The sequence below is a fragment of the Cervus elaphus genome, chromosome 7, assembly GCF_910594005.1.
Source record: "Cervus elaphus chromosome 7, mCerEla1.1, whole genome shotgun sequence".
NCBI lineage: Eukaryota > Metazoa > Chordata > Mammalia > Artiodactyla > Cervidae > Cervus > Cervus elaphus.
Genome location: NC_057821.1, coordinates 12,394,093 through 12,416,307, shown reverse-complemented (window position 1 = coordinate 12,416,307; position 22,215 = coordinate 12,394,093). Strand labels below are relative to the sequence as shown.

Below are 22,215 nucleotides of genomic sequence, written 5' to 3'. Positions count from 1 at the left end.
CAGCCAGGGGGTGTCGGCAGTGAAGCCCCGGGTCCCAGGGCCAGGCAGCCATCCGGGCGGCGGAGCGAGCACACTGCCCAGTGAGGTTCCCTGAGGGCCCTCAGGCTCCAGCTCGCTTATGGATCACCCGGTGGACGATGAGGGATGCCCCGCCCCCCGCCAGAACCTGTTTTTATTTAAAGTGCGCTCTGCTGAAAAGGCTGAGCCTATGGCGGGGAGCTGGACCGACTTACTGGAATTTCTGGACAGCTGGGCGTCGCTGCTGGACTTTATGACCTTGTAGCTGGCAGGTACATCGGATGTCGTTGACTGGGACCGTTCTGGTTTCACCCTCAGCTTGCTGTGGTTTTCCAGCACTTGGGCAGCAGTCGCCAAAGCAACTTTTGAGTTCAGAGTTTGGAAAGCAGGGGATGAAAAGTCCTCTTCCTCATCATCACCAATGTCCCAAGCATCACTGGTGTTCCGGGCAAACTCGTGAAAACTGGAGGCTTTCTTATTTTTCAGAGGAACCGTGCTGACTTTTGACCGTTCTTTAATGAAGCTTTAAGAAAGGAGACATTGTTACCAAGGAACAGTCTGACATATCTGACCACTTTCTCTTAACAGATTATTAACAGTGTTACAAACTATCTCATACACAATCATTACCCTCTTCCAATAAAAAATATCCATATCCATTCCTTATCTAGAAGCATCTAGACCAGCATTATGCTGCAGAACCAGATGAAACAAAGACAGCATAATTCACCAAATATTCCACGTGCTCCTCTATACTTCCCAGCCCCTGTACTTAGGTAAGGCTACTGATTCTGGCCAATGGGCTGAGGAGAGAAGTGAGGCAGTCCCTTCTGAGCCAAAGTGTAAAGAACAGGTGTGAGTTCTCCCTCTTTTTTTTTTTTTGCCACACAATGGGCATGCAGAACTTCCCCTGCCAGGGATCGAACCTGTGCCTCCTGCAATGGAAGTACAGAGTCCTAACCAGTGAACCATCAGGGAAGTCCTACGTGTGAGTTCTCTGTAAGCCTTCTTCTGCTGTGATAACTGGCGAGGCTCCAGGTGGTGGCACCTCTTTTGGCCTGGATGACAGAGTGACTATGTGGAGCAGAGCCTACCTTCCACACCCACTTTACCCTCCCTTGGTCTGGAAGCATGAGTGAGAAACAAGCATCTGTTGTGTCAACCCACTGAGATTTCAGAGTTAATCTGTTACGGCAACATACCCTAAAATATTTTCTAGAGCAGGACATCTCCTGGTAGAACAGGAGATGATTTTAGGTAGCCCACATGTATTATTATTAAACATTGAGTTTCAAAATGAACAAGTGGTTCTTTTTATTCTGTTAAAGTCCTGCTGCCCTTGGGGAGGGATCTGAGTTTGACACCACTCTGTCTTTAGGACTATTTTTTAACAAAGTGAGGGCAGCCTCAGGTTCAACATTTTGTAAGCAACAGGATCTGGCTTAGAATTTAATTAATAAGACTGTTTCGTGTTTCACTGTATCTCTAAGGTTATTTTCTATTTTGGGCAAATGACACTGGTTTTCCACTTACAGAACTAATAAGATTGATTTTAAAAGTAAATCTAATTGAGTACATAAGTTTATTTTTTCAAGTGCATTTAATAAACAATAGTATAAAATATTGCAAAAAAGTCGTGAAGATGGTACATGACTTGAGTTTGGGAAATACTCAATTAACTTGTTGAGGAAAGACAGCCTAGTCCTAAGGGTCAGGAAGACCATTCCAACTTTCCTGGAATTTCCTCTTTTTTTTTTTTTGGCTGTGCCATGCGGCATGCAGGATCTTAGTTTCCCAACCAGGGACTGAACCCACGCCCCCTGCAGTGAAGCATGGAGTCTTGACCACTGAACCGCCAGGGAAGTCCCCCTGAAGTTTTCTTCTTTCTGTGAATCCCTTAAGGTCTGGTGGCCCTTATTCTGGTTCCAGGGGACTACGTGGTTGGAATGTTTCTATAATTCAGTCTTATCTAGCATCCCTCATACCCCAAGGAGGGAATCAAAGAATACAGCCTCCTGTAAATTTACACCTGAGGACTGGAAAGCAACATCATTAAAATGCCTCACTATTTCCCTCGGCAAGGCAGGGCAACTCTAGTCTAAAAACCAGGCTCTGCCAGAAGACCTGAAGTGCCCCATTTCCAAGAGATATTCTTCCCTTTAGGTAGAGGAGGCTGGTCTAATACCTATGACACCTCCCAAGATATGTCCAACAGTCATTCTGAAAGATAACTGTTGTTAGCATTGATAAAGACAGACTGTTAACTCACACAGCTCATTGGAATGACCCTATTATTAACACCAAAAAAGGAGTAAGATATGACAGGCATATTTTCAAACACTGACCTCGCACAAAGTAAAGGAAAACATATCACACAAGATGCAAGAGATAACATGAGATTACACAATGTAACAGTTCAAACGTGATGGAAACGAGAAACCATTTTCCACCCACTAAATTAGCAAAGATTCAAAGACGTATCCTCTCGGTGCTGACCCAGGTGTAGTGAGACCAGCTCTCTAACAGCACAGGTGGGGGCGTATGTCGTACCACCTTTCGGAAAACAATCTAGCAATACACCTACCATAAGCCTTAAAATGACTCATCATCTCTGACCATAAGAAAATAATCAGACAAGGACCTGTTGTGTAGCACATGGAATCTGCTCAGTGTTAACGCGTCAGCCTGGATGGGAGGGGGGTTTGGGGGAGGATGGTTACATGTATATGTATGGCTGAGTCCCTCTGCTGCTCACCTGAAACTATCTCAGCATTGTTTATCGGCTATACTCCAATACAAAATAAAAAGTTGAAAGTATGAGGGAAAAAAAAAGAATCAGAGTCAAACAAAGGTGATCTGAAGTTTATAATGGTATTATGTACTTTGGTTAAAAACTGCAAACATAAACATCTAGAAATTACAAATGATGAAATATACTATGGTTCAGCCACCAGATGCCACTGAAAATCACATTGTGAAGGCTATTTAATAACACTAGAAAGTGATCTCAATAAAGTGAAAATTGAACCAAAATTATGTATTTTTTATGATCTCTATATTTCTTAAAAAGTATGTGCACAAAAAAGACCAGGAAGAAAACGACCAGAAATGTTAACACTGCTTATCTCTGGGCTGCGGAATGATAGGTGACACTTAATTTCTATACCTTCTCTGAATTATTCATGTTTTCTACAATGAGCATATTATTTTTATTAATCACTGGAAAAGGTTGTTTTGTTGGCTCTCGTCAATCCCCAAAGAAAGAGTACTTCTAAACCTACTGGAAAAAAAAATAAAACTGAGGCAACGCAGCACAAAAATCTGCTCATCCGAAATCCACCCAGGAGCCAGAGGTAAATTACTCCTCTGTAGACCCGCTGAGGCTGTACATTCTGGACTCGTCACTGTGACGGCTTCTCCTCTGTGAAGAGGGACCCAGATCCACAGCCTGCAGTAGTCACCTCAGAGGGTCCGCTGTCAAGAACAAACAGGCAGATGTGTCAGAAAGAGCTGCCATCAAAAAAGAATGGAAAAAAGCACAGGAGGATGTTGTTTTCCTCCTTGGAGACCATGTGAACCTCAAGACTGTGCATGCTGAATCCAACAGAGTGATATCAAGTGCTTGGGAAGGCAAGGCTGTTATTTGTTTTCCTCTTGGTTGATGTTTCCTAAATACCCTCTTGAAGTCTTAAGGATTCTTTAGGGCTGTATGGCTGAGTCCCTTCACTGTTCACCTGAAACTATCACAGCATTGTTAACTGACTACACCCCAATACAAAATGCTTTTGGTAAATACAATCTTAAAAAAAAAAAAAAAAAAAGAATTATTTAGGGAATTCCCTGGCGGTCCAGTGGTTAGGACTTGGCGCGTTCACTGCCGTGGGCCCGGGTCCAATCTCTGTTAGGGAACTGAGATCCCAAAAGCCACTCTGCATGGGCCAGAAAGAATTCTTTAAATAAACCATGAATCAAGAGGCTCAAAATCAAGCTGAATTTTAGATCAAGTCAAAGAATGGACTGGATACTGCTAGTCCAACACTGGATGAAGCAATAGGCGCACCCTGGAAAGGATTAAAACACTGTACCAAGAGGTGGGTCATGCTGAGCGTCGGGTTCTGACAGATGCTGAGGTTTGTACACAAGTGAAGAAGGTAAATTAGCTGAGTGGTGGGTACATGAGTGTTTGTTATCTTTTTCCTTTAATCTTTTTATGCATTTAGAGTTTTTCATTATACATTTGAAGCAGATGAAGGTTCAAAATAAGTGAACTAGAATAAGAATTGGAATTAAAAAAAAAAGAACTGGAATTACTCAGATGAACACTTTGCAAGTAGACATTGGAAGGAAACATTCCAACACAGTGGAGAGGAGAGGAGGGAGGAAGGAGAGGCTGCCTTTCCCTGTGGTGAGAAGACACGAGAGAGTCCAAGCTGCCCATTTACAGTCTGCGAGAAATTAGAGACACCTACCTCACAAGAGCCCAAACTCAGTCATCAGCCAGTTAAAGAAGTCAGCTCTGTCCTTAGGAAAGAGACCTTCGTGGAGGAGGGGGTTGGCATCACCTATAGGGGAAGGAGTCTGAGGACAGAATAAGGTTGTAAGAACCGCTCTCAAGAATGAAAGAGGAGGGAATTCCTTGGTGGTCCAGGGGCTAGGACGCTGTGCTTCCACTACAGGGGCTCAGGCTCACTCCTGGTCAGGGAAGTAACATCCTGCAAGTCACGCGGCACAGCCAAAAACAAACAAAAAAAGAGGAGCGTGACAGTGACGAGATACCTCTCAGAGGAAGCAGAAAGAGCTACAGACCTGCAACAGTGATGGGCAGATTTAAAAGCTTCAAAGCTTTTCTAAGTTTATTAATGTTGTTCTCCACAGGGAATAACGTAACTTCATACATACATGGTTCCGCTGTTGTACCCAACTCTTTTGCGACCCCATGGACACATGGGCCTGCCAGGCTCCTCTGTCCATGGGATTTCCCAGGCAAGGATACTGGAGTGGGCTGCCATTCCCTTCTCCAGGGGATCTTCGTGACCCAGGGATCAAACCCGTGTGGCAGGCAGATTCTTTACCACTGAGCCACCGCGGAAGCCCTTATATACACGGTGGTTAACACTATTGGCTGTTCACTAGATGCCAGGCTCTGTACTACCATTTATACACAGCCATTTTTCTTACTAAGGCTCATTCATAAGCCTATGGAGGTACTATTATTATTATTCCTATAGACAGATGAGGAAACTGAGGCTTCCTGAGGTCATGAGCAGGCAGCAAAGTCTGGGCCCAAATCCAGGTCTACCTGACTGTAGAGCCTGCCTATACTTTCTAGGCCTGGAAGAACTGGTTAAAAAGATGAATCAAGTTGAGGACGACTAGGATCTGCAGCCTGGGAAGAGGAGTTACCAGGCAAACTGAGCACATTACACCACAGCCATAATTCCCACGTGTCCACGGCTGACAGCCCGAACTCTCTGTAGGGAGGCTCTGCTCTCTACATGAAACAGGCTGTGTGCGTTGGTAGCCGGAACGGGAAGAAGCCACGTCTGGGGATGGGGTCCTCGGAGGAGAAATGTCTCTCTTCCCCTTGACCCCAGCAGTCACAGTAAGAAGCGAATCCAGGTGATTCGAGCTTGGAGTGCCTCTGGCATACAGGCTGCCTCATTTTAATATGGTCCCAACTTAACCAATAACTAACCCAAGGCACAATAATGCCACAGTGTGGCTTCAAGTTTAACCAAAATTATTTAAACAGAACTACACCAAAGTTACAACCAAACTGGCCTCGTAAAAACACCTCCTTCCAGCTGTATGCCACATTATGGTTTAAAAAGCACTTTCAAAGATACCTCATTTAATCCTCACAACAACTTTTTGAGGTAAGCCTTATTATTTCTACTTCATGGCTAAGGAATCTAAGGGTCAGAGAGGTTGAGTAATTTGCCCAAGATCATGGAGTTAGTAAGTGATGCAGAAAAAGAGATTCAAGAAGTACAGGTGACACTAAAAACTCACAAACACATAATGAATGACCCATTAAGAGAAACTCAGTTGTTTGATGATTAATAACTTGTTAAATGGTAACACAAACCAAAGGATATTTTGGAGGAGAGTGTCTACAGGTTATAGGGGTTAAGAAACAAAAGATCAATAACTCTGTAATTGGATTAATACTATACTGTTTTTACTGATATGGCTGTTCACTTAGTAGAAATATGACAGATTTATTTGACACTGGTAAGGGATGTAAGCAAGTGGGGAATTCAGTAAATCCAGTTATATCAATAACTAGAGGGGCTTTGCATGAACTAGAATTATAACTCAGAACTAGGATATCAATTCAGAAAACAATAAATTTAGAAGCCTGTCATACCATCAGGTAGCCAATGGGGCCACTCTGCGGTAAGACTAGTTTTATCTGAGCAATAAAAATTATTGCAGGCAGTATTACCACTAATGGCAATAATTTGGCAAATGGAAGTCAATACACACAGACGGGGAATGACTGGTTGTGCTTGTGCAGTTTAGATGATTGAAGATCCAACGTAAAGGCTTCTGCTGTGATGAGGATTAACCACTCAGTAATTAATGGTCTAAAGTGGAATGATAATCATGTATCAGAGAAAGTAATAAAAATGTCTCAACAAAGGTACTAAAATAAGCGCAATAAATGTTTTATAGTAACAATCTGGAATTGTAAAATGGTCCAGCGCAGACCCACATGTTATCTCTTACTGTAGAGTGCTAATACCAAACCACCATGTGCACACACACAAAAAATAGGGGATGCAATTTATTTGGTGACAATTATATTCCTCCCAAATTACAGAGCTAAATAACTACTTCTACTGGTCGCATGAATGCAATTCTGCTGAATGACCAGTGGAAACATTCATGGTTTTATATTGTTAACAGGTGCAAAACAAGAGTGTATAAAGTTTGCCTTTGCAGTTTGGGATATGGTGATATTTTAAGACCCATCCTAAATACAGATTTCAAGGAAAACTCAGCGGATGACAGGTGCAGGCAAGGTATGGTGACTCTGAACCAAACATAAAATAGGATAGTACATCCCACTGCCTTACAAACATGGACAAATCCTGGCAGTGAACAGAATTGGCTAAAAGGAACAGAATACTCAACCCTGACACTTAAATTATAAAGACCGTGATGTCAGGGTACTGAGCTGGTGTCTCTACAATTCTCCTGTCTTTCCCTCAGGTTACAAGTTAACTGTTAACAGTTTTTGGCACCTTATTTTCACATTAACACATGCAAAAGCAGGCAATGTGAGTGGAGGCAGAATGTGGCTTTCTTCACAAAATGATCTCTCACTGACTGGAAAAGAAAATCCTGCTAAAAACCCTCCTTCAGGAGACTTTCTTTTATAGCTCACTGGCCAGAACCAACGAGATGAGCCCATCACAGATTAGTCACTGGTAATACCAAGGAATTATTATAAAAGGCTTAAACTAACCCAGATGCCTACTCTAAGTACACTGTTGCCTGTTCAAGAGCTGAATGAAACTATGGTCTTGAGCAAGGAAGAAGCAGGGGCCAGGAAGGCGGCTGGGTAGGTAATTAACAGTGCCTGCCCCACTGGCCAACAAACCAAACGGTCCACTGTGAGTAAAACCGGGAAATAGAACTCATCATGCTTAATGGAAATATCACGCAAATAGCACAGAAAACATGTATCCCCTTGAGAAGATCTAATACAAGATACATACTAAGAAATGTTAAAGAAAAACCTACTATCTAAGTAAATGGAGGGATTTCATTCCTTCTTTCCATAAATATTTACTTAGTACCTTAGGACCTAAAATAAGGGCAATAAATGTTTTATAGTAACATTTACTGAATTTTCTTTTCTGCTTGTCTGGGTGTTAAGGCACATTGGTGAACAAAACAAAGTCCCAGCCCTCAGAAAGCTTACACTGGCGATACCTGATTAAAAAAACAAAACGAAACTGCATTTTACAGAAATGAACAGCAGTCATGCTTCACAGTATTTCAGAAGACTGTTCAGTTCAGTTCAGTTCAGTCGCTCAGTCGTGTCCGACTCTTTGTGACCCCGTGAATCGCAGCACGCTGGGCCTCCCTGCCCATCGACTGTACCTTCTACATATTGGCCAAATTGAAAAAAGAATGGGTTGGTGGAATTAGAGAAAAGTTCACCACACATTCAGCTAAGTTATTAAAAGAATATTAAATATTGATAATGCATATTTGTAAGGTATTTTTCTAGGTATTCAAAATACTTTAATGTGCACTCTCTTTACTTCCCCACTGACTATGAAGGAAGAAAGGGTGGCTATGATGACACAGGCCCCGGAAGGATGAAAATCTAGGTCTCCTGTACGTCTTAAATCATTCAGCTTTCATTATGAATGACAGCTTTCCTAGAGGTAAGACTCTAAGATTAAACCTGCAAAAAGAGAGAGGCCAAAGTTCTTAGAGCATGTGAGAAGATGACCCATCATTTAAACTTATTGTGACCGAACGATGGCCTATGGGAGAAAGGTGTGATAAAGTGATAATTGGGGGTATGAATACACACCCACACATGTGGGATTTAACTATGGCTCTTCTGTGTTTGAAAATAATTTATTAGAATTTTACTAGGAGAAATAGCCTCTAGGGAGCTTTTAACTCCACTGTCTGGCTGGGTTTCCTTGAGTGTGTCAAAGAGAAAAAGGACCTGGAGAATGCCAGCTCCATAGTTAAGTTCTATTTGCCCTGGTTCTCAGACAGTAAGTAAGGAAGAAGGGAGGTGTATCTATCTGTCTATCTATCTATATATATATATATATACAGAAGCATGGTCTCCAGAAGCCAGAAGATCATCAATCAGCCAATTTTAGGACAATATTTACCAAATAAAGACGTTCTCACGGAATAGAGACAAACCCTATATAAACCAACTTCCAACATAAGAAAAAGATCTCTGATGTAACTTAATTTTCCACTTAGTGACAGACTGCTTAGAGGTAAGAAGACTGTTCATCTTCTGAGCCAAAACAGAACAGAGGAGAAGCTAGAAAAGGTCGAAGCGGAAACTGTCACTTCTACAAGGTAAGGGAGGGTTCCACGGGTTTTAGAAGAAGTCCATGCACGAGAGGAAAAATATCTTGACTTACTTTTTGGTGAGCCGAGGGTCCAGAGGAGGGTGCTGTGCTCCATACACGGGCTGGATGCTAAAAGCGAGAGAAAAAAGGAAGACACAAGTTGTCAGGAAGGTAGATATGTTGGGTGAGTACCACCTGCATCACAACACTGGAAGGGACTCTGAGAAACAGGTTACCTCCAAGAACAACTATGCCCAAGCCGAAGGACGGCAACCTGCTCTTTAAAAAAAAGAATTCATCTTCCCTGGTGAGGTCTCAGCCCCCTATGCAATTATCAGGAAGTTCTATCCATAAAGGCAGCATGGGAAGGCTTACAGTTGGAGAGAATACAGTTCAAATGCAGGTTGCGGCATCCACTATAAACTTTCACTAAACTACCTGACCACTTTGAACAAGCTTTCTTATCTGTAAAGCTGGAATATCGCCTACCTCAAAGGACCACGTGGACCACACGACAGTGAAGCACACCACAAATCAAGGGAGGAGCAACCCAGGGGTTCTCACAGCCGCTGGCAGGGGTGTAAACTGATAGAACTACTTAGAAAAAGTCTGGCTAACTGAGGAAGATCAAAATATGCATCCCCTAAGACCAAAGACATATATATATATATATGTCTTTAGAGAGACAAAGATATGTGTATCAGGAAACACATATAAAAGTGTTCATAATCTCAGACATGCAGATGACACCACCCTCATGGCAGAAAATGAAGAACTAAAGAGCCTCTTGATGAAACTGAAAGAGGAGAGTGAAGAAACTGGCTTAAAACCCAACATTCAGAAAACTAAGATCACAGCATCCAGTCCCATCACTTCATGGCAAATAGATGGGGAAACCATGGAAACAGTGAGAGACTGTATTTTTTCGGGCTCCAAAATCACTGCAGATGGTGACTGCAGCCATGAAATTAAAAGATGCTTCCTCCTTGGAAGAAAAGCTATGACAAACCTAGACAGCATATTAAAAAGCAGAGACATTACTTTGCCAACAAAGGTCCATCTAGCCAAGGCTATGGTCTTTCCTGTAGTCATGTATGGATGTGAGAGTTGGACTATAAAGAAAGCAGAGCACCGAAGAATTGATGCTTTTGAACTGTGGTGTTGGAGAACTCTTGAGAGTCCCTCGGACTGCAAGGAGATCCAACCAGTCCATCCTAAAGGAAATCAGTCCTGAATATTCATTGGAAGGACTGATGTTGAAGCTGAAACTTTGATGTTGAAGCTAAATCCAATACTTTGGCCACCTGATGCAAAGAGCTGACTCATTTGAAAAGACCCTGATGCTGAGAAAGATTGAAGGTGGGAGGAGAAGGGGACGGCAGAGGATGAGATGGTTGGATGGCATTACCGACTCAGTGGGCGTGAGTTTGAGTAAACTCCGGGAGTTGGTGATGGAAGGGAGTGCTGGCGTGCTGCAGTTCATGGGGTCACAGAGTTGGACACAACTGAGTGACTGAACTGAACTGATAGCATTATGGATCCTTTTAGCTCCAAGCTAGAAATAACCCAACTGTCTATGAACAGTGAAATAAACTTCCGTGTGTTCATGTAATAAAACACTTTATAGCAATGTAAATAAATGGAGTAAGGTTGCAAGTAATGTGAATGGATCTTACAAATGTCAAGTTGAACAAAAAAAACAAGCAAAGAATAAAAGAGTAAATACTGTATGATTCTACTTATACATATTTCACAAACTGGCAAAAATGATTTCTATCCCTTAGGGATCATCCATACTAGTAACACAATAAAGGAAGCACGGAGTGGTTAACATAAAAGGATGTGGTTATCTCTTGGTGGGGAAGGAAGGAGGTGTGATAGAAAACAGACATGGGGGCTTCCGGGGCGTTCACTTTCTGACTATTTATCAAGCTTATCAAGTTACCATACCACACAATTGTTTCATGTACTTTTCTACAGTAGTTCACAGTTTAAAAAAAAACAACAAAAACAGAGTGACCTGAAATAATTGTATACTAAGCCGAACTGTTGTTTCAAGTACACAGGCAACAGAAAAGCATGCTTCAGCATCTAAGAACTCAGGGAATCTGGTTTCCTTGACTCCTTCCTGAAGAAACTACTAGAGGAAAAACTTCAATTAATAACATAATAAATGGAGAAACTATGGCATGGCAAAAGGCTGTTGGTGGACAAGAATCCGCCTGCCAATGTAGGGGACACAGGTTTGATCCCTGTTCTGAAGAGACTCCACATGCTTCCACACGCCCCGGCGCAACTAAGCCCGTCTGCCACAACCACAGAGCCCAAGCTCTAGAGCCGGAGAATCCCAACTACTGAGCACACACGCTGCAGCTCCTGGAGCCCGCCTGCCCACCCAGAAGCTGGACTCTGCAACAAAAGAAGCCCCTGCACCACAGCTGAACAGTGGCCCCCACGTAGAACCAAGACCCAGTGCAGGCAAGAGTCAATCAGGGCGTAAATTTTTAAAACTGTAAAGACTGAGCCTTAAATTTGAGGCTTTCTGGTTGCAGAAGAGAAGGCAAAAATAATGTAATTGGCAAAGGTTAGAGTGGGATGGAGGAAAAGTGGACTGAAATAAGTAGACTGATTTCCTCATCTTTTACTGACAAGGCTCAAAAGATACTTATAACTGGTAGTTCAAGCAATATATAGGTATGTTGTTGTTGCTGAGTCTCCCAGTCATGTTTGAGTCTTTGTGACCCCATGGACTGCAACATGCCAGGCCTCCTTGTCCTTCATCATCTCCTGAAGTTTGCCCAAGTTCATGTCCACTGCACTGGTGATGCCATCCAGCCATCTCATTCTCTGATGCCCTAATATACAGGTATGTTTAAAGATATAAAACTAAGAAAAATAACTGTAATCAACTAAAAGCAGGTGGGAAGGAGGCAGGAAATAGTACTAATTTCATCATTACTCATGGTAGGGAGTCAACAGACACTGTCTGAAGAAACATGGTATAAACTTACACACAATCACTAGAATAACAAGATAACTCTTTCAAATCATCAGAACCTACACCAGAATACACCCACCTCCCAAAGCAAGTACAGTCCTGATAATGAAAGTTTTTTAAAAGAAAATATTAAAAATAGAACTAAAACCAAATATATCAGTCCCTCCAATAAATATATATGGGTTGAACTTATCTATTAAAAGAAAAGGGACTATTATCAATGGGACTGGTAAAATCAACTACAGTACATCTGTTAAAAAGAATGAGGCGGGACTTCCCTGGTGGTCCAGTGGCTGAAACTCTGCATTGGTCATGCAGGGGGCCTGGCTTCGATCCCTGCTCAGGGAACTAGATTCCACATGCCACAACCAAGACCCAGTGCAGCAAAAAAAAAAAAAAAAAAAAAAAGAAAAGAATGAGGCAATTCTACACCCACTGACATGAAACACTCACTGAAAAAAAGATGCAGAATTATATGCAAAGTAATAACTCCATTTTGTGTAAAAATCTTTAAAATAAAATATATCCACATACTTACATATGATTATGTTTATGTATTTACAGTATACATCTGAAAGAACACATAAGACATCAGAAGCAGTGGTATGGAGGTAGAACTGATGATTGGAGGGTCCTGTGGCAGAGAGTACGTTTTCACTGCAAACCTTTTTATACCTTTCTCAATTAGTATTGTATACATGATCACCTTTCTAAGAAATAAATTAAGGGGAGAGGGGATCGGGATGGGGAACACATGTAAATCCATGGTTGATTCATGTCAATGTATGGCAAAAACCACTACAATATTGTAAAGTAATGAACCTCCAACAAAAAAAAATAAATGGAAAAAAAAAGAAATAAATTAAGCAATCTTAAGAGCACTGGGAAGTTTAAATGAGATAATGTGTAAAAAGTCCTTCAGCACAATTCCTACAGGTAGTTAAGCAATAATAGCTGGTGATGAGGTAAATGCTGGCATACACTCAGTGCTTAAGAAATGTTGGTTTTCTCCCTCCCCCGATTTTTGTAATTTATTCTTTACTAACATTTAGAAAACAGAACAAGTAGGTTTACCAAGTACCTACTTTGACATAAAGATGTGATCCTAAAGTTGCGTTTAAATAAAAATGGAGTCAATCTGATCATTTTCACATTGATTTCACGTTGATTCCAAAGGGAATATTCTTGTATAAATCTTTAGCTATGACTAGGGCCCTGACCTTTTTAGTAGTAAGATTTCTGAACATCTCGGAAGGTTGTTAAGTAATTTGTAAACAAACCACCACATGTACTATTACAGAAATACAAACAATGCTACTTGAATGTGTTTACAGTTTCCCAGGCAAAGGAAAAGAAGAGAGAAAAGAAGGATTAAAGAATACAGGAAAGTTTGGCTGACAGAGAGAAAGCTCAGATAAAACAAACAGCACAAACAAACTAGAAAACCCAAAGGGCAACTGATTTGTATTCAGCATCTGCAAATACTCTTAAGATGAGTACACTTGAACTCTCTAAGTCCATAAGCTTCTATGTTAGCAAAATAAAAAGATCAGAGAATAAACTCTGCAGGAAGATGTTACTGGGAAAGTTGGGTTGGGTGACTGAGTAGCAGAATAAGACAGACTCCTTAGATTCTCTCCATGAAACAGTGTTACCACCTGCCAGTAACACAGCAGAAAGAAAAGCAATCCTAATGGTGCAGGTTTAGGCGCTAAAGGCCATCAATAATCACCCAGGAAAAGGACCTTAACATCACTGTAGACTAATTTTTAAAGATGTCAGCCCAGAGTGCTGGCATAGCCAGAAAGGCCAAGATAAATGACAGACTTTATCAGCAAAGGTATCACAGCCTAAATTGAACTTATTTCTGAACTAAAACCATAATGTATCTGTTAACATTTTAATTAACATATTCCTGAACTAAACCATAATGTGTCTGTACCTGGGACACTCTGGATAATTTATCAGTTTATTGAATCTCAAAAACGAGAGGCAAGAAGTTAGAAAAGGAAGAGAAGCCCAGATGACTAAATGAAGACAAACTGAAAGAGCCTGGTGATTAAGGTGCTCAATTTCCGGGCATGTATAATTCACCTATCAACCTGTACAATACTCTTCTACTAGACCCAAACTCAACTCTAGAGTAGGTTGGTCTCCACACACCCTAACCTCAAACACGAAGCTGGGCTCTTCTCCCCGTTTCACTTTAAAAATCTTATCCATCCTGAAACAGTCCTTCAAATTCTACACCCTCTGCCCCATGAGACCTTCTCTGAACCTATCCCCAGCATCCACTAACCCATGCATGCCTTCACCGATTCCCTAAAACACAGAAATTAAGGCTTATACTGCTTTTAAAGAATAAACTATTTTTTAAGTAAACTAGATTTAGAGCATAATATAAAGTATACCCAGGTAGGTGCTCAACACCTACATAAGAAATAAGATATTATGGAGTCAAAACCCCAGCACAACTCTTCTCAGGAAACCATGGAGTCTGGCATTTTTCATCCTCATTTTTGTTTTTATATTTTCCATGCATGTAACCTGAAACAATATAGAATATTGTTTTGCATGTTTTAAAAACTTCATATAAATGGCATCACACCATATTTACGACTTACTTGGATGCTAAATCATAAATGCTACTTTAAATCTTACTTAATTTCATGGCTGGCTGGCTGATTTCTCCAACACACATTTAAAAAACATTTGCTTTACCACAAGAGTAAAAGGCATTTAATTCACATTTTCAAAAACAAAGAAAAGTATAGAGAAAGATATAACAAACACCCACGAACCCATCACTCTGACTTAACAAATAATTAACGCCTGTCACATTTCTTTTTCTTTTTTTTAATAAAGTGTTAAAGAGACTTCTGAAGTTCCAGGTGCAGTCCCCAGCCCCGTTCCCCTGCCTACCCAAGAGATAACCACTATCCTGAAGTGGATACAAAATCCTTCCCGTCTGTCTTTATACTTTTACATATATTCATGTATCCACAAACATGCAGTATGTTTTTTTATGTTTAAAACTTTTACATGAAAGACTGCACACTGTACATATCGGTCTACGTCTTGCTTTTCTCACTCAACAGTGTGTTTTCACCCAGCTCCACTTCTCAGTTTTTCTGATTACAAAAGTAACATATGCTTAAGTGGAAAAACCAGAAAGACAATAACACTGAGCATCCTCTCCAGGGGGAAGCTGAGCTGCCAAGTACTTTCAGATTCCACACAGCAGCGGTGGGGCCATGTCTTTTGCTGTGGTCCCCTCACCACCTGGCAGAGCATGACTTAACAAAACTCAGTGAGCCAAGCCTGGGACGATGGAGAACCCCGGCCTCTGTTTAAGCGGACTCCTGTCTAGCTACGCCTCAAAATGAAGAGGCAGTCACACTGTATCTCAGAGAAACCAAAGTGCACATACAGAGAAAAGAAGGCCACGGGCTGCGCCACAAGAAAGGAAAAAATGAAGCAGAAGTCTTGGTCAACCTCCATCGTTCCCCTCAATAAACCAACACTGCAGAACGTGTTGGCATAGCTGGCTGCCGTAGTTGGAACAGTGCAAAAAGCCTGATAGGAAAAAAGATCAACAGGTGTTTGTTCAGCACTGTCAGAGGAGCTAAAGCAAACAGGGGAACAGAGCTATTCACTTTGAAGCCAAACACGCTGGCAGTCAACGCAGGGTCACACGCTCACTCGATGGAAGTCTTCCAGAACTGGGGATCCACGCTGCTGCGGTGGTAATTTAGCATCTCCTAGTCACTGACTTAATCAGTAAAGCATTTCCAAGCTAAGAATAGGTTGTAATGTACCTGCTCAGACAGGCTGGGACCATTACACTGAGTCTACTATCAGATTCTTTAATGTTATGAAAAACGACCAAATGACAGAGAAGGTTTCAGTTAAAAATCTACGGGCTCCTAAGTAATTCAAGGGGTCAGACACTGCTCAGTGTCACTGAATATTCAAAGAGCTCCTTGACTTTAATGATAAACGTGCATATGTGCTAAGTCATTTCAGTTGTGTCTGACTCTTTGCGACCCTGTGGACCATGGCCTACCAGGCTCCTCTGTCCATGGGATTCTCCAGGCAAGAATACTGTAGTCGGTTGCCATGCCCTCCTCCGGGCGATCTTCTGACCCAGGGGTTGAGCACCCATCTCTCATGTCTCCTGCATTGGCAGGCAGGTTCTTTACCACTAGCACCACCTGGGAAGCCCACTTTTGCTTAAAAAGAGGGAGAAGCCCTTCCTAGAAGGATTGGGGGTGAGACTGTGGGGAATTAGCCATGGTTTGGCTCACATTTGTCTCTTCTATTCCAAGTCTCATTCACATTTTCACTGGAAGCGTCCATACCCTTGAACCAGATGAGGTGCTTGGACAGAGGGTTATTTACCATCTTAGCAGAGACTGAGGGAAGGGGGAGACAGCAACAGAGCGTGGACCAGGAGTCAAGAAATTTGCAGTGTGATTTGGGGCTACTTTCCCTCTCTGGCCTCGGTTTCCTCATCAGCAGTGCTTTCAGGGTTGAATGATAACATTCTATAATTTCGTGACACTCAAACGTGCGGTGGGGCCAGAAATTCACCACTTTCAAAAGCATAAGATAGAAAAACCTACCTTCAGTGCTCCCTGCCCACCCCTAAGCTATTCTTACCTATCAATCATGCCTCTGTGACTGACAGAGCAGAAGAGAAACATTCAGTGACATGAGTTGGAACTGGCAAGTTTAACATTCAACTTCAGAACCAGTAAGAGCCTCAGAGCTCACTTAATCCAGACTTCATTTCATAGATAAGGAAATTGAACCTGGAGTAGTTAGCATGTTGTCCTAAACTGTGACTTTTTCTGAAGATAGGACACCACTATCTTACCTGACCACCTAAGCCAGAAACCTGAGGGTACATCCCTTCAGCCCCTCTTTCTCCCTCACTCCCCAAGTCCAAGGATTTACCAAGTCCCAAACTTGTCCTTTATTGCTATTACCCCAGTCGAAGACCTCATGGCCTATCCGTGTACTAACTGCAGCAGACTCTTAACTACAGCTGATTTAAACAATGGGGGTTAGGGGCACCGACTCCACTCACAGCCCAACCCAGGGATCGAACCCAGGTCTCCCGCATGGCAGGCAGATTCTTTACCAGCTGAGCCACAAGGGAAGCCCCCACTCACAGCAGGGAGACCAATGAGGAAGGTACAGCAGTGGTCCAGGCAAGAGAGGACTCAGTTTGATCCTGGGAGTAGGGAGTAGAAGTGATGAGAACTGCTCATATTCAGGATATATTCTGACAAGCCAACACAGAACCTGCTAATGAACGGGATGTAGCAGGAAGAGAAAGAGAATGAAAGACATTAGGATTTTTGGTCCGAGGGACTTGGTGAATGGCTGGACCACTTACGTGAGACTGGACAGAGTAGATTTGCAGGAGTGGGCAGATGTGGAAATCAAAAGTTCTGCTTGGATGCGTTACGTGAGAGATGCTATTAGAGAGCAAAACAGAGATGCATTAATTGTTCAGTATCCAGGGACTTCCCTGGCAGTCCAGTGGTTAAGACACCATGCTTCCACTGCAGAGGGCACAAGTTTGATCCCTGATCCGGGAACTAAGATCCCACAGGCCACAAGGTGTGGCCAAAAACAAAAAAAACTGTTCAATATCCACTGAGGAAAAGCATCCAGCATCAGAAATCAGGTTTCTTTCAATCTAATTCAAGGCTCTTTTCTCAGTGGTTCTCAAAGTGCAGCTCCCAGATTAGCAGGAGTGGTACCCTCTGGGAACTTCTCAGAAACTCAACTTCTGGTGCTCCACCTCAGATGGACGGAATTAGAAATTCAGAAGTGGGGCCTGGCAATCTATGTTTTAACAAGCCCCTCCAGGTGACTCATTAAAGTTTGAGAAGCACTGCTCAAAATCATACCCCTCATAATGAACCTCTGGCAGTCACAGTGACCCTGCATTAGGCTCTTTTGTGCTCCCATAAACCCTCTGCCTAATTAACAACAGGCAGTATTTTTTCCACCCAGGACTCGCTGGGGGCCTCCAGACGTGCCACTGATCAAAGTTCTTCAATTCAAGTTTCTGAAACTAGAGCGAGGAGGAGAAACAAATAAAAATAGAAGCTACTGTAATCACAACTAGCATTTTCATAATGGCTTATGTTATTGAGTACCTTCTATGCACTTTCTATGCATTACCTCATTTAATTCTCATAACGGCCTTATAAGGTACTCACTCTGCCCTCATTTTACAGGAGGAAACTAAGGCACCAAGAGGTTAAGTAATTTGCCCAAGGTCACACAGAAAGCGGCAGAGCTGAGATTTGAAACCAGGCAGTCAGGTTCCAGAGCTTGCATTCTTTCCCATGTTTTCTCCCTTTTTGGAGATATAATTGACACATAATCTTGTGTAAGTTTAAGATGTACATTCTGTTGGTTCGGTACACTTACAGTCTCTCTCTGAAGTTTGGTCCACAGTTGGTTGAATTTGTGGATGGATGCAAAACCCATAGATATGCACCTCATATAAAGGACTTGAACATCTGCAGATCTTGGTATCCAAGGGGGTCCTGGAACCAATTCCCTCCCAGACACTGAGGGACAGCTCTACTGCAATATGATTACTACTGTCGCACTGGCTAACACTTCTATCATGTCACATAATGAACATTTCTTCTTTGTGGTAAGAACAATTAAGAGCTAGTCTCCTAGCAACTTTGAAGATTATAATACAGTGTTGTTGACTATAATCACTATGCTGTCCATTAAGTCTCCAGAACTTATTTATCTACTAGTTTCAAGTTTCCAGAGCCTGTATTTTTAACCACATGGTACATACTGCCTCCTGCCTTCCTAGGCATCCACACAAGGACCATTTGATATATTAAGCACACGGGGCTCTTATGAATAACTGAGAGCACTTATAAAGATGCTTAATTCCATCAAATGACTATATGAAGCAATTCCACTTCTACATATAGTCAAAGGAATGGAAAACATACTTTCACACAAAAAAACCTGCACATGGATTTCACAGTTTTATTCATAAGAGCCCAAAAGTGGAAACAGCTCTAACGTCCATCACCCAACGAATGGATAAACAAAGCGAGGTGCATACATACAAGGAATGTTATTCAGCCGTGAAAGGAATGAAATTCTGATACATGCCACAACAAGAATGAGCCTTGAAAACACTACACCTAAAAGAAACCAGTCACAAAAGGCCTCTTACTACATTATTCCATCTATGCAAAATGTTCAGAATAGGTAAATCCATATAAACCAAAAGATCAGTGGTTGCCAAGGGCCAGAGGGAGTGGGGGGGGTGGGGGAGGAGGAGTGACTACTAATGGATATGAGGTTTCATTTCGGGGTGATGAAAATACTCTGAAATTAGTGTTGATGGCTGCACAAAACCATTTATACTCTAGATGAATATACTAAATACCACCAAATTATATACTTCAAAAGGGTAAAGTTTTATGATATGTGAATTATCTCAATAAAGCTGTTATTTCACTAAAGGATGTTTAATTCGTTTTGAACTTGAGGCTATTTTACTACATAAAATTCCTATTTGCTGTAATTAAGGTTGATGGATCATGATCAAAGAAACTGGAAGTCATCTGCTATCATTTTGGATTTTTACCTTTCAATTTGCAAAGAGGAAGCTAGCCCCGCTTCTAAGTTGCCATGGACCGAGACAGTTATCTGTGTCACTGCTCCACCCAGACAAAGTTTTTCTTCACTATGACCGAGAGAGTACAAATGCAAAAGTTCTATTCTTGAGAAAATGTACTAATACTTTCCTTACATCAAAGCACTTTTTTATTTTCTCCCATAACCAAGGGCTCCTAAGGCTTCCTTGCTAAACACATAGTTGAGCAATATTTCTCTTCAACAAGCAAGGTACTAAAAACCATTATGAATCATGGCAACATTTTAATGTCTTAAGATAAACAATGAACATAAATACCTCTTACTGGAATAAGGATCAGAGAAACATTTTAAATGTATACTTTCTCTAATAATAACAGAAGTATTAATAGCTAGTATTTATTGAGCAACTATAATGTGCTAAATATAAATAAACATTGTTTTAGGTTCTTTACAAATAAGATGTTTAATTCAATCCACACCGGACTCCTGAAAAAAGTATTTATATCCTCTTTTCACAGATAAGGAAACTGAGGCTTAAAGAGATTCACTGTCCTTGCTCACACAGATAACACTCCAATAATAATCCAAAGCTTTCAGAATTCAAATGTTCTCTCCTCTATCCTTTCATATTCCTCTTCAAAATGAAAAAGGAAGCCACAAACTTGAAGAAACTGAAAAGATTCCTCTTCCTATCTCACAAAAAATAGTGCTCTGCAAAAAAGATGACTGCTTCTACAATCCAAAAGAGGAAATATAGAAAATAAACACTGTTAGTAACAACCAGCAGTTGGTAGGCACAAAAAGACTATGCCATGTCCCACACCTCAAATACTGCTTCCTGATTTAACAGTTTTCCCATAGATTCTGATGATCACTTTTGATGTCAAAATTTAATGATCTCACCATGGAAAACCCCGGAGAACAGCAGTTAGCCAGACTGGAGAGCTCCCTAGACCAGGAAGGAAAAGGAATCAGTAGGCAGGAAGTGGTGCCTATCTAAAAACATAGAAGTCTTTAGCATTAGCACTGTTATTCCATATTTCAATCTGAAGTTATTTCTGAATTCCCTTACCCTATTTTTTACTATATTAAGAAAAACTGATCCCCGACTGTCTAACAGGATCCTATCAATAAATAAGTCCACTATATAGCCACCACTGACCCTGATTTCTCTCTTGCTATTGATAAACCAAAAAAGCTACAGGTTTAAAGGATTATCCCTTTATCAATCAGCTAGGAAGGGTAGCACATGGGGTACAATCAATTATGAATTTCATTATCAAACAGACTGTGCCTGGCCAAAATCTTAAATTTAAGACTGAAACATACACTCCTCCTTTTACTTCTCAGCACTACCCCCAAACAAATTGAAACTATAAACCAACAGTAGACTGATGAATGGACAATTGTTAACAGTCTCAACGTATACCAAAAAAGGGTGGGACGGGACAGGAGATTATTTTAGAAATAATCTGTTCTCCAGCTAAACAACTCTAGAATGAAAGAATTTAATGCATTTGCACAAGAAGTACATTACATTACCAGGCAGAGGAGAAGAGGCCACTGGGGTATGACAAATCCTTAGAAAATGCTAAAGAAATCATCTCGATTCTAAGTTACCCTGTAATAATTCCTAATGGGAAAGGACCAACTCAAGATATCTTAAGTGAGGTCGAGTTGAAGAATTTTCCTCACTTTTTGTGTCCACCCCCTCACACCCCCGCAGACGGTCTCAAGCTCCCACCAGAACCTTTCTAGGAGTCCAGAAGAAAAAGTCGTACGTGCAGAAGTGGGGGAGCAAGTGAAGGGGCCATCCTCGTGCAAACAACCACCTGTGCGTGGTGAAGACCCCCGCCCCCTCAAGAAGGAGTTCTGTTTAAAGTGAGAAGCACCTCTGAGGATAGCCTTCCAAACCCAGAACCAACACTGATTACTCACCCAACTCCACTGTCCCCTATGCGCGAACTCCGGCCACCTCCCGGCAGAGGGAAGCCCCTCAAGAGCCCCACGCCCCCGGACCCGGGTCTGCTCCCACACCCAACCATCTCCAAAGCTCGCCGCCCACTCCTTTGCCTGACAGCCGTCCAGCCGCCACTAGGCAGTCCCAGCTCTCCCCCGCCCCACGCCCAGGTTCTCCAAACCAGCATTCTTGGATCGCTGGCGCCCCAGGCCCGCGGAATTTAGGGCTTAGGATTTAGGAGGGTTTGGTCCAATCTCCTCTTCCTCTCAGGGTCCTGGGCTCACCTCCCCGGCAGCTTGGCGCTCCTCTTCCAAAACTGCTTGCTATTCTCGGCGGCCATTGCTCCGGCCCGGGGAAGGCCTTGTAGGCGGGCCAGGGGGTTACCCAGCGAAATGCCCCCAGGACCCCGCAATCGCAGGGCCAGCTCAGGCCGCTTCCCCGCTGCCGGTCACCCGCTCCCAGCTCCCGGGGGCGCCATCTTGGATGTGGGCACCCCCCAACCCACCGCCGCT

The 22,215-nt window shown here is 42.2% G+C and overlaps 1 protein-coding gene across 2 annotated transcripts in view; it reads right to left on the bottom strand.

Moving 5' to 3' along the window:
• Positions 1–22,191, bottom strand: part of TBC1D22B (TBC1 domain family member 22B) — a 67,080-nt gene extending 44,889 nt beyond the window's left edge. Inside the window, exons 1-3 of one of the 2 annotated variants that reach the window (XM_043907339.1) lie at positions 21,988–22,191; positions 9,156–9,212; positions 234–541 (exon numbers count right to left, since the gene is read on the bottom strand). In XM_043907339.1, coding sequence (XP_043763274.1) covers positions 234–541; positions 9,156–9,212; positions 21,988–22,043 — 421 coding nt within the window. In that variant the 5' untranslated portion in view covers positions 22,044–22,191. The remainder of the gene's footprint in view (positions 1–233; positions 542–9,155; positions 9,213–21,987) is intronic. The other variant, XM_043907340.1, reaches the window with a different exon arrangement.
• Between the last annotated feature and the right edge of the window lie 24 nt (positions 22,192–22,215).